Raw genomic sequence first — 12,771 nt, forward strand, 5'->3', positions numbered from 1 at the left:
CAACCGATGACAATCCTCAATTCCACTGTGTGTTTGTCTTCAGTTCATTCAGTCCTAGTGTTGTTAAACACAGTGTTGAAACTCTTCCATTAAAGCTCTGGCGCCCTGCTTCTTCCCAGCTAGCGCTTTACTCCCCTCCGTTGCCATGGCAGCCGGGCGACAGTTAGCCCTGGCGAAGACGGCGCAGGTTAGATGTAACGTGAGGTTTTCCTAACGGCGAACAAACAAACACGATCGAAGAGTTGAATGGAGACGCACCTCAATTTGTCAGCCCAGACGGGAACATATCGGAAATGCTACGTCCGAATTTACACCCAATTCCCTGGTCAAAATAAGGTCATTTCAGACGCAACCTGAGAGGGATGATAGGAAATGACTCTCACTCTCACCTCCACACCCCTACAGTCCAGATGAATCCTCTCACCTCCACACCCCTACAGTCCAGATTAATCCCCTCACCTCCACACCCCTACAGTCCAGATTAATCCTCTCACCTCCACACCCCTACAGTCCAGATGAATCCCCTCACCTCCACACCCCTACAGTCCAGATTAATCCTCTCACCTCCACACCCCTACAGTCCAGATGAATCCTCTCACCCCCCCACCCCTACAGTCCAGATGAATCCTCTCACCTCCACACCCCTACAGTCCAGATGAATCCATCCCCTGATTTGAATATTTATAGGGTTTTTGTAGGACCTTTTTAACGGATAGAAAAAACATGAGAGAAGGCAGACCTAGGCCTAAAGAATGAGCCCATTAGAACTACGGAGATGGAGCATATCTCTTAGACGTGGGCTTCAAAATGTCCCCCTGTTTTCCTTTACAAGCATCTGCATGACGTTACATTGGCATGAGATGACATAACATTGGATTGACATTTAGATGACATTGGGTCCTAAAATCCATTCCTTGAGGCTACTTCAACCCAGAGCAGTAATGCTTTCAGCCTATTGAGATTGACCCTCAGTCATTGAGTGCATCCCAAATGGCACCGTATTCCCTATATAGTGTGCTACTTTTGACCAGTAGTGCACTAGATAGGGAATAGGGTGCCATTTGGGATGCAACCTATTGTAGCTGTGTTCTTAGTGCGACCACAGCGAACTCATTTATATTCAGTTCCGTGTTTAAACAGTAGCTAGCTGGTTTAATGTTTTTCCCCAGTTGTTCAACATTTCTAGTTCCACTTTCACATCAGAGGCTATCTTCCTGCTCTGGTCTCTGTTGACCCATACTGTCAAATGCCTATTCCCAATCTCACACACACACACACACACACACACACACACACACACACACACACACACACACACAGATGCTACCTGACTGACTTTATCAGTGACTAAACACAAATTCTGTGTGTGTGTTTGTACTGTGTGTCAGTCAGTGACTGAGTCATTCTGCGGTGGACATTTGTTTGAGGAAGTGAAAAAAATGCTTGGCCTGTGTTCACAATAGTGAAAACACAACCCTTAGGGCTTGGACGTGGCATTCCATTGGAACAGTCTTGGCGATTTATTCAATCAAAGACATTTCGACATACTCAGCAACAGGAAATCAAAGTTAAAAGTGCAATATGCAGAAATCGCTCCGCCATTTCCTGGTTGCAAAAATTTGAATAGTGCGCCTAATTTCAGTTTGTGACAAAACAAGCAATGTATAGTCTAGATAATCACAGCGGTACTATCTAAACCGCTGTGGGGGAAAAAAACAAGTTACTTATTGCAGCTTTAAAAGTCTAAAAATAAAACTTGGTAATTCCAACATGCTCTCCAGCTAGCCCAGGAAACCTGGGGATTGATTTGGATTGAAAACAGATAGCCCAGGAAACCTGGGGATTGATTTAGATTGAAAACAGATAGCCCAGGAAACCTGGGGATTGATTTGGATTGAAAACAGATAGCCCAGGAAACCTGGGGATTGATTTGGATTGAAAACAGATAGCCCAGGAAACCTGGGGATTGATTTAGATTGAAAACAGATAGCCCAGGAAACCTGGGGATTGATTTGGATTGAAAACAGATAGCCCAGGAAACCTGGGGATTGATTTGGATTGAAAACAGATAGCCCAGGAAACCTGGGGATTGATTTGGATTGAAAACAGATAGCCCAGGAAACCTGGGGATTGATTTGGATTGAAAACAGATAGCCCAGGAAACCTGGGGATTGATTTGGATTGAAAACAGATAGCCCAGGAAACCTGGGGATTGACTTGGATTGAAAACAGATAGCCCAGGAAACCTGGGGATTGACTTGGATTGAAAACAGATAGCCCAGGAAACCTGGGGATTGACTTGGATTGAAAAGGGCTCTTGGTCTCTCCTGCTTGATTCTTAACCAATAGGCTAGCAGAAGGTTGTGCTGGCAGCTTTACTATAGGAGGACATTAAAACTTCACGTCTTACATTTTTAGTCATTTAGCAGACACTCTTATCCAGAGCGACTTACAGGAGCAATTAGGGTTAAGTGCCTTGCTCAAGGGCATATCGACAGATTTTTCACCTAGTCGGCTCAGAGATTAGAACCAGCGACCTTTCGGTGCATTCCCTTTTATAGTGCACTAATTTTGACCAGGATCCATGGGAAATAGGGTGCCATTTGGGACACAGATATATACAGTGCCCTCCACTATTATTGGCACCCCTGTTTAAGATGTGGTCGAGGACTTCCAAAAATTCTCCTTTTTTTTTAAACAACATAGAACCCAAATGCAAAAAAAGAGAAAAATCCAACCTTTTATTTAAGTACATTACTTTGGTGGTAAAAAAAATAATCACACATTTAGAAAAAAAAAAACTTGAAATCATGTGTCCCACAATTATTGGCACCCCTAACAATTCCGCTGAAAATTTTAATTGATTTTTTTTTAAATATATTTTTCTGTAGTTGCTAAAGTTGGTCAGGGTATCTAGGAACTTTTAATTAGTGATTCATGACTTCCTGTTTCCCTGGGGTATAAATATGACGTGACACAGAGGCCTAATTCTCTTACCCATTTGTCAACATGGCAAAGACAAGAGAACACACCATTCAAGTAAGGCAGATTTGTGTCGACCTTCATAAGTCAGGCAATGGCTACAAGAAAATAGCCACTCGCCTTAACTTGCCCGTATCTACAGTCAGAGGAATCATTAAGAAGTTTAAAACAACTGGAACAGTGACAAACAAGGCTGGAAGAGGTCCCAAGTTTATCTTGCCACAACGCACAGTGAGGAGGATGGTAAGAGAAGTAAAAGAAAGTCCTAAGCTCACTGTCACAGAATTGCATCAAAGAGTGGCATCTTGGGGTCACAAAGTCTCCAAAACAACCATCAGACGCTCTCTACATGCCAACAAGCTGTTTGGGAGGCATGCAAGGAAAAAGCCTTTTCTCACTAACACTCACAAACGTAAACGTCTGGAGTTTGCTAAGCGGCACTGGGACTTCAACTGGGATCGTGTGCTTTGGTCAGATGAGACTAAGATTGAGCTTTTTGGCAACAAACACTCTAAGTGGGTCTGGCGTAAAACAAAAGATGAGTATGCTGAAAAGCACCTCATGCACACCGTGAAGTATGGTGGAGGATCTGTGATGCTGTGGGCCTGTTTCTCTTCCAAAGGCCCTGGGAACCTTGTTAGGGTGCATGGCATTATGAACGCTTTGAACTACCAGGACATTTTAAATAAAAACCTGATGGCCTCTGCCAGAAAGCTGAAGATGGGTCGTCATTGGGTCTTTCAGCAGGATAATGATCCAAAACATGTGGCAAAATCTACACAAAAATGGTTCAGCAGTCACAAACTCAAGGTCCTCCCATGGCCATCTCATTCCCCAGACCTCAACCCAATCGAAAACCTGTGGGGCGAGCTAAAGAGGAGAGTGCATAAGAGAGGACCCAGGACACTGGATGATCTAGAAAGATTGTGCAAAGAAGAATGGTCAAAGATCCCTCTCTCTGTGTTCTCCAATCTTGTGAAATGTTATAGGAGGAGATTAAGTGCTGTCTTGTTGGCAAAAGGGGGTTGTACAAAGTATTAACATCAGGGGTGCCAATAATTGTGGGACACATGATTTCAAGTTATTTTTTTTCTAAATGTGTGATTATTTTTTTTTACACCAAAGTAATGTACTTAAATAAAAGGTTGGATTTTTCTCTTTTTTTGCATTTGGGTTCTATGTTGTTTAAAAAAAAGGAGAATTTTTGGAAGTCCTCGACCACATCTTAAACAGGGGTGCCAATAATTGTGGACGGCACTGTATGTATATATATATATATATATATATATATATATATATATATATATATATATATATATATATATATATATATATATATATATATATATATATATATATATATATATATATATATATATATATATATATATATATATATATATATATATATATATATATATATATATATATATATATATATATATATATATATATATATATAGTGTTCAAACAGGCAGGAAGGCAGACATTTATATTAGATTTTTTTTTTTACCAGCGAAACCGCAGCAAGTCAGTTTCACTCTGGGATTAAAAGTGTCTCAGCTGTCCGATGGTAGTAGACGGAGAGATTCGATGCAGGAACTGCTATTATGCTGAGTGGAGCTGCAGCCCCGTCCGTCACTAGTTTTATTTTTAGATGTTTGCTTCCCACTACAGCGTGTGATTCAGAGAAAGTGGAACATAGACAGTGAGGGGGGAAAAAGTATTTGATCCCCTGCTGATTTTGTACGTTTGCCCATTGAGAAATAAATGATCAGTCTATAATTTTAATGGTAGGTTTATTTGAACAGTGAGAGACAGAATAACAACAAAAAAATCCAGAAAAACGCATGTAAAAAAATGTTATAAATTGATTTGCATTTTAATGAGGAAAATAAGTATTTGACCCCTCTGCAAAACATGACTTAGTACTTTTACCTTAATGTGCTTCTTCTTGAGCCACTCCTTTGTTGCCTTGGCCATGTGTTTTGGGTCATTGTCATGCTGGAATACCCATCCACGACCCATTTTCAATACCCTGGCTGAGGGAAGGAGGTTCTCACCCAAGATTTGACGGTACATGGCCCCGTCCATCGTCCCTTTGATGCGGTGAAGTTGTCCTGTCCCCTTAGCAGAAAAACACCCCCAAAGCATATTGTTTCCACCTCCATGTTTGATGGTGGGGATGGTGTTCTTGGGGTCATAGGCAGCATTCCTCCTCCTCCAAACACGGCGAGTTGAGTTGATGCCAAAGAGCTCCATTTTGGTCTCATCTGACCACAACACTTTCACCCAATTCTCCTCTGAATCATTCAGATGTTCATTGGCAAACTTCAGACGGGCCTGTATATGTGCTTTATTGAGCAGGGGGACCTTGCGGGCGCTGCAGGATTTCAGTCCTTCACGGTGTAGTGTGTTACCAATTGTTTTCTTGGTGACTATGGTCCCAGCTGCCTTAAGATCATTGACAAGATCCTCCCGTGTAGTTCTGGGCTGATTCCTCACCGTTCTCATGATCATTGCAACTCCACGAGGTGAGCTCTTGCATGGAGCCCCAGGCCGAGGGAGATTGACAGTTATTTTGTGTTTCTTCCATTTGCGAATAATCACACCAACTGTTGTCACCTTCTCACCAAGCTGCTTGGCGATGGTCTTGTAGCCCATTCCAGCCTTGTGTAGGTCTACAATCTTGTCCCTGACATCCTTGGAGAGCTCTTTGGTCTTGGCCATGGTGGAGAGTTTGGAATTTGATTGATTGATTGCTTCTGTGGACAGGTGTCTTTTATACAGGTAACAAGCTGAGATTAGGAGCACTCCCTTTAAGAGTGTGCTCCTAATCTCAGCTCGTTACCTGTATAAAAGACACCTGGGAGCCAGAAATCTTTCTGATTGAGACGGGGTCAAATACTTATTTCCCTCATTAAAATGCAAATCAATTTATAACATTTTTGACATGCATTTTTCTGGATTTTTGTTGTTGTTATTCTGTCACTCACTGTTCAAATAAACCTACCATTAAAATTATAGACTGATCATTTCTTTGTCAGTGGGCAAACGTACAAAATCAGCAGGGGATCAAATACTTTTTTCCCCTCACTGTACCTACCTGCTCAAAGGCTGTGTGTTGAAGGTTTAACTAAGGAGTGTAGTGGTGGTGTTTGGGCCCATCAGGCAGCAGACTCCGGCCAGGGCTGTTCATCTTGGGCCAGTGGCAATAGGAGACCCCCAGGCTGTGTCCGTCACAAGGCCTGACAGCAGGGCCCAGCTACGGGCTACTCATCACTGTGATTAACACACAGGGAGGGAGTCAGGCCACACACACACACACACACACACACACACACACACACACACACACACACACACACACACACACACACACACACACACACACAGTGAATACCCGGAGTCAAACTATACACACACACACAGTGAATACCCGGAGTCAAACTATACACACACACACACATCATCAGGATCTCATCATACATCGTTGTTATTATTTGGCATTTTTTCCCCGGAGTCTCTTTGTTCTGGTAATCCAAATGTTGTGAATCCATTCATTATTAATACGGAGGACGCCTATATACCATATATATATACTATATATGTTTGTCCTGAGGGATTGCCTCCATGAGTCCATATAGGCGCTGTATGAATTGACCATGTGAGTCCATGTAGGCGCTGTATGAATTGACCACGTGAGTCCATGTAGGCGCTGTATGAATTGACCACGTGAGTCCATGTAGGCGCTGTATGAATTGACCACGTGAGTCCATGTAGGCGCTGTATGAATTGACCACGTGAGTCCATGTAGGCGCTGTATGAATTGACCACGTGAGTCCATGTAGGCGCTGTATGAATTGACCACGTGAGTCCATGTAGGCGCTGTATTTGCTCTTTTCTTTCTGTCTCAATCCAAATTGCTAATCAGTTTCTGTCAGCGCTTGTGCTGCTGTGTAAAACAGAAAGGCTGTAGTCAGCGTGATTTGAAAGGATGTCTATACATTAGTCTTTATGGCAGCGTTTCCAGAGGGTAATGCATTTAGGACTTCACTGTCATGTTCAGGTGAAATGTATCCCAAGGAAATAATATTCTCCTCTCCTCTCCCTCTCCCTCCTCTCATTAAGTGGTTCAGTTTGTCTTCTTGTCAGACGCAGAGTAGAGAAAACAACCGGGCGTGTTCATATTTATTTTGGCCTTTCAATATTTGTGCACATGACCTGATTCCTAAGAAAGTAGAACATTTGCATCATAATATTAGATGTTAATGTCCTCACAAAGTTCTGCTGAAATATGTTGTCAGGGCATGGTTCAGGCTAAGCAAGCAGAGTAAAGCCTATATTAAAGCGTTATGTCTAAATATACAGGCTTTGAATATGTCAATTCTACTGCCAATACTTGTGCATAAAAAAAATAATATATATATTCAAAGGAATAAGAAATAGTAATTTAAAACATCAAATGAATGTGACGGTGTTAAAGTGTTACGTTGAGGGTGCTTCTGTTTTGTACCGTGACACACTGTGACACTGTGACTGTCACCGGCTGGCTGTGAGGTCACAGAGACCATCCCTGTCGGCTCTGACTGTGACACAGTTGCACATTGATGAATGGGGGATGACACTGGCTCCGGTGTAGCTGGGCTGCGCGTGCTAGAGCCGGCAACCGTGATTCCCTAGCAGGTCTCTAGTTGTTTACTATGAAGTAGTGTACAAGTGTAAGGGTAATTCAATAAGGAATACCACTTTCCGTTCAGTTTCTCTCCCCTAGGTCTGAGTCCCAAACGGCACTATATATTCCCTATGTAGTGCACTACTTTTGACCGTGGTCCATAGGGCTCTGTAGGGCAGGGTTCCCCAACTAGCGGGTGATTTTCTATTTATTTGGCCCACCCAAGTTTTCGGGGCAAAAAAAATAAATGCAAATAATTTTAATTGTTGGACGTAAGACTGTAAAAACACCAGAGAATCAGCACCAAGTGATTTTCAATTTAGGAAAATCTGTTCCAAAGTATTCACACGCATAATAGAGAGAGACAGTGATCGTACAAAACATAAGGAACACCTTCCTAATATTGAGTTGCACCCCCCTTTTTGCCCTCAGAACAGCCTCAATTCGTCAGGGCATGGACTACAAGGTGTCGAAAGCGTTCCACAGGGATGCTGGCCCATGTTGACTCCAATGCTTCCCACAGTTGTGTCAAGTGGCTGGAAGTCCTTTGGGTGGTGGACCATTCTTGATACACAGGGGAAACTGTTGAGCGTGGAAAAACCCAGCAGTGTTGCAGTTCTTGACATAAACCGGTGCGCCTGGCACCTACTACCATACCCCGTTCAAAGGCACTTCAATCTTTTGTCTTGCCCATTCACCCTCTGAATCGCACAAATACACAATCCACGTCTCAATTGTCTCAAGGCTTAAAAATCCTTCTTTAACCTGTCTCCTCCCCTTCATCAACACTGATTGGTCAATTTGTCATGGAAAGAGAAGGTGTTTCTAATGTTTTGTATAAGTGATCGTATACAAATGTAAGCGTGTCTACAAATGATTAGTAATTATGTTCCAGCCCTCTGACCATCCGCTCAAGGAAAAATGGACCAGCGGCTGAATCTAGTTGATGATACCTGATGTAGGGGATAGGGTGTTAATTGGACCTGAACTCGGATCTGTGTCTACTGGCATATTTATAGCTACTGTGTGTGTGCACAGACAACATGACCGAACGTATGTGGACACCTGCTCGTCGAACATCTCATTCCAAAAATCATGGGCGTTAATATGGAGTTGGTACCCCCCCCCCCCCCCCTTGCTGCTATTTCAGCCTCCACTCTTCTGGGAAGGCTAGATATGTTACCACCATCTTCCTATTCTCTAGATATGTTACCACCATCTTCCTATTCTCTAGATATGTTACCACCATCTTCCTATTCTCTAGATATGTTACCACCATCTTCCTATTCTCTAGATATGTTACCACCATCTTCCTTTTCTCTAGATATGTTACCACCATCTTCCTATTCTCTAGATATGTTACCACCATCTTCCTTTTCTCTAGATATGTTACCACCATCTTCCTATTCTCTAGATATGTTACCACCATCTTCCTTTTCTCTAGATATGTTACCACCATCTTCCTTTTCTCTAGATATGTTACCACCATCTTCCTATTCTCTAGATATGTTACCACCATCTTCCTATTCTCTAGATATGTTACCACCATCTTCCTTTTCTCTAGATATGTTACCACCATCTTCCTATTCTCTAGATATGTTACCACCATCTTCCTATTCTCTAGATATGTTACCACCATCTTCCTATTCTCTAGATATGTTACCACCATCTTCCTTTTCTCTAGATATGTTACCACCATCTTCCTATTCTCTAGATATGTTACCACCATCTTCCTATTCTCTAGATATGTTACCACCATCTTCCTTTTCTCTAGATATGTTACCACCATCTTCCTTTTCTCTAGATATGTTACCACCATCTTCCTTTTCTCTAGATATGTTACCACCATCTTCCTATTCTCTAGATATGTTACCACCATCTTCCTATTCTCTAGATATGTTACCACCATCTTCCTATTCTCTAGATATGTTACCACCATCTTCCTATTCTATAGATATGTTACCACCATCTTCCTATTCTCTAGATATGTTACCACCATCTTCCTTTTCTCTAGATATGTTACCACCATCTTCCTATTCTCTAGATATGTTACCACCATCTTCCTATTCTCTAGATATGTTACCACCATCTTCCTATTCTCTAGATATGTTACCACCATCTTCCTATTCTATAGATATGTTACCACCATCTTCCTATTCTCTAGATATGTTACCACCATCTTCCTTTTCTTTCTCTGTACTCTCCCTGCAGGTGATCTACAACTCGTTTGGAGGCACCTCTAAAGGACTGCACTTTAACAACCTCATCATTGGCCTGGTGCTGCTGACCAGAGGACGAGATGAGGAGAAGGCCAAGTGTATGTTTTCTCTCTCTCTCTCTCTCTCTCTCTCTGTCTCTCTCTCTGTCTCTCTCTGTCTCTCTCTGTCTCTCTCTCTCTCTCTCTCTCTGTCTCTGTCTGTCTCTCTCTCTCTGTCTCTGTCTGTCTCTCTCTCTCTCTCTGTCTCTCTCTCTCTCTCTGTCTCTCTCTCTCTCTGTCTCTCTGTCTCTCTCTCTCTCTCTCTCTCTCTCTCTCTCTCTCTCTCTCTCTCTCTCTCTCTCTCTCTCTCTGTCTCTGTCTCTGTCTCTGTCTCTGTCTCTGTCTCTGTCTCTGTCTCTGTCTCTGTCTCTGTCTCTCTCTCTCTCTCTCTCTCTCTCTCTCTCTCCCTGTCTCTCTCTCTCTCTCTCTCTCTCTCTCTCTGTCTCTCTGTCTCTCTGTCTCTCTCTCTCTCTCTCTCTCTCTCTCTCTCTCTCTCTCTCTCTCTCTCTCTCTCTCTCTCTTCTCTCTCTCTCTCTCTCTCTCTCTCTCTCTCTCTCTCTCTCTCTCTCTCTGTCTCTGTCTCTGTCTCTGTCTCTGTCTCTGTCTCTGTCTGTCTCAATACATTGTGTGATGGATGTGTCCAGGCTCTGTCGTAGCCGGCCGCGACCGGGAGACCCATGGGGCGGCGCACAATTGGCCCAGCGTCGTCCAGGGTAGGGGAGGGAATGGCCAGCAGGGATGTAGCTCAGTTGGTAGAGCATGGCGTTTGCAACGCCAGGGTTGTGGGTTCGATTCCCACGGGGGGCCAGTATGAAAAAATAAATACAAATTAATAATGTATGCACTCACTAACTGTAAGTCGCTCTGGATAAGAGCGTCTGCTAAATGACTAAAATGTAAATGTGTGTGAGGCAGCAGAGAGCTAAGCGCATGATGACTAGGACAGGGCTATAGACTGCAGCTTCTATTGAGTCTGCCTGCCACTGATAAGACCAACTAATTAACAGTGTGTGTCCCCACCACAGACCTCTTCAGCCTGTTTGCCAGTGAGTCGGGCGGCTATGCGGCGCGGGGCGACATGGAGGCCGTGCTACGGGCATTGGACGGGGAAGTCCCGCCCTCTATAAGGAAGTGCTTCAGCGAGGTCAGTCACAGATTGCTGTCCTGTCACCTGTCAATCACCCAGAACGACACTTTGACTGACGCACAAAACACTCCTCTCCAGTCATCACTCAGTCACAACGCACTCCTCTCCAGTCATCACTCAGTCACAACACACTCCTCTCCAGTCATCACTCAGTCACAACGCACTCCTCTCCAGTCATCACTCAGTCACAACACACTCCTCTCCAGTCATCACTCAGTCACAACACACTCCTCTCCAGTCATCACTCAGTCACAACACACTCCTCTCCAGTCATCACTCAGTCACAACACACTCCTCTCCAGTCATCACTCAGTCACAACACACTCCTCTCCAGTCATCACTCAGTCACAACACACTCCTCTCCAGTCATCACTCAGTCACAACACACTCCTCTCCAGTCATCACTCAGTCTGGGGTTCGGTCACAACACACTCCTGTTATCGCACTTACGTGTGTGTCCGTGTATATGGACAGTACCAGTCAAAAAATTGGACACACCTACTCATTCCAGGATTTTTCTTTATTTTTACTATTTTCTACATTGTAGAATAATAGTGAAGACATCAAAACTATGAAATAACACATATGGAATCATGTAGTAAACAAACAAGTCATTCTTCAAAGTAGCCACCCTTTGCCTTGATGACAGCTTTGCACACACTTGGCATTCTCTCAACCAGCTTCATGAGGTAGTCACCTGGGATGCATTTCAATTAACAGGTGTGCCTTGTTAATTTGTGGAATTTCTTTCTTTCTTAATGCGTTTGAGCCAATCAGTTGTGTTGAGACAAGGTATGGGTGGTATACAGAAGATAGCCTTATTTGGTAAAAGACCAAGTCCATATTATGGCAAGAACAGCTCAAATAAGCAAAGGGAAACGACAATCCATCATTACTTTAATACATGAAGGTCAGTCAATCCGGAAAATTTCAAGAACTTTTAACGTTTTTTCAAGTGCAGTCGCAAAAACCATCAAGCACTATGATGAAACTGGCTCTCATGAGGACCGCCATAGGAAAGGAAGACCCAGAGTTACCTCTGCTGCAGAGGATAAGTTCATTAGTTACCAGCCTCAGAAATGGCAGCCCAAATAAATGCTTCACAGATTTCAAGTAATAAAACAATCTCAACATCAACTGTTCAGAGGAGACTGTGTGAATCAGGCATTCATGGTCGAATTACTGCAAAGAAACCACTACTAAAGGACACCAATAAGAAGAAGGGACTTGCTTGGGCCAAGAAACACGAGCAATGGACATTAGACTGGTGGAAATCTGTCCTTTGGTGTGGTGAGTCCAAATTTGAGATTTTTGGTTCCAACCGCCGTGTCTTTGTGAGACGCAGAGTAGGAGAACGGGTGATCTCTGCATGTGTGGTTCCCACCGTGAAGCATGGAGGAGGAGGTGTGATGGGGTGATTTTCTGGTGACACTTTTGGTGATTTATTTAGAATTCAAGGCACACTTAACCAGCATGGCTACCACAGCATTCTGCAGCGATACGCCATCCCATCTGGTTTGCGCTTAGTGGGACTATCATTTGTTTTTCAACAGGACACTGACCCAAAACACCGCCAGGCTGTGTAAGGGCTATTTCACCAAGAAGGAGAGTGCTGCATCAGATGACCTGGCCTCCACAATCCCCCGACCTCAACCCAATTGAGATGGTTTGGGATTAATTGGACCACAGAGTGAAGGAAAACAGCCAACA

General features: G+C 43.4%; 1 protein-coding gene across 1 annotated transcript in view; it reads left to right on the forward strand.

The window, feature by feature from the left end:
• The window catches only part of LOC311101819 (ubiquitin carboxyl-terminal hydrolase 32-like), a 97,864-nt gene that overhangs the window by 18,714 nt on the left and 66,379 nt on the right, over nt 1–12,771 (forward strand). Inside the window, exons 3-4 of the mRNA XM_084143022.1 lie at nt 9,869–9,974; nt 10,940–11,058. Coding sequence (XP_083999148.1) covers nt 9,869–9,974; nt 10,940–11,058 — 225 coding nt within the window. The remainder of the gene's footprint in view (nt 1–9,868; nt 9,975–10,939; nt 11,059–12,771) is intronic.

The sequence above is a fragment of the Coregonus lavaretus genome, assembly GCF_964263955.1.
Source record: "Coregonus lavaretus genome assembly, chromosome: 26".
In the NCBI taxonomy this organism is placed as follows: Eukaryota; Metazoa; Chordata; class Actinopteri; order Salmoniformes; family Salmonidae; genus Coregonus; species Coregonus lavaretus.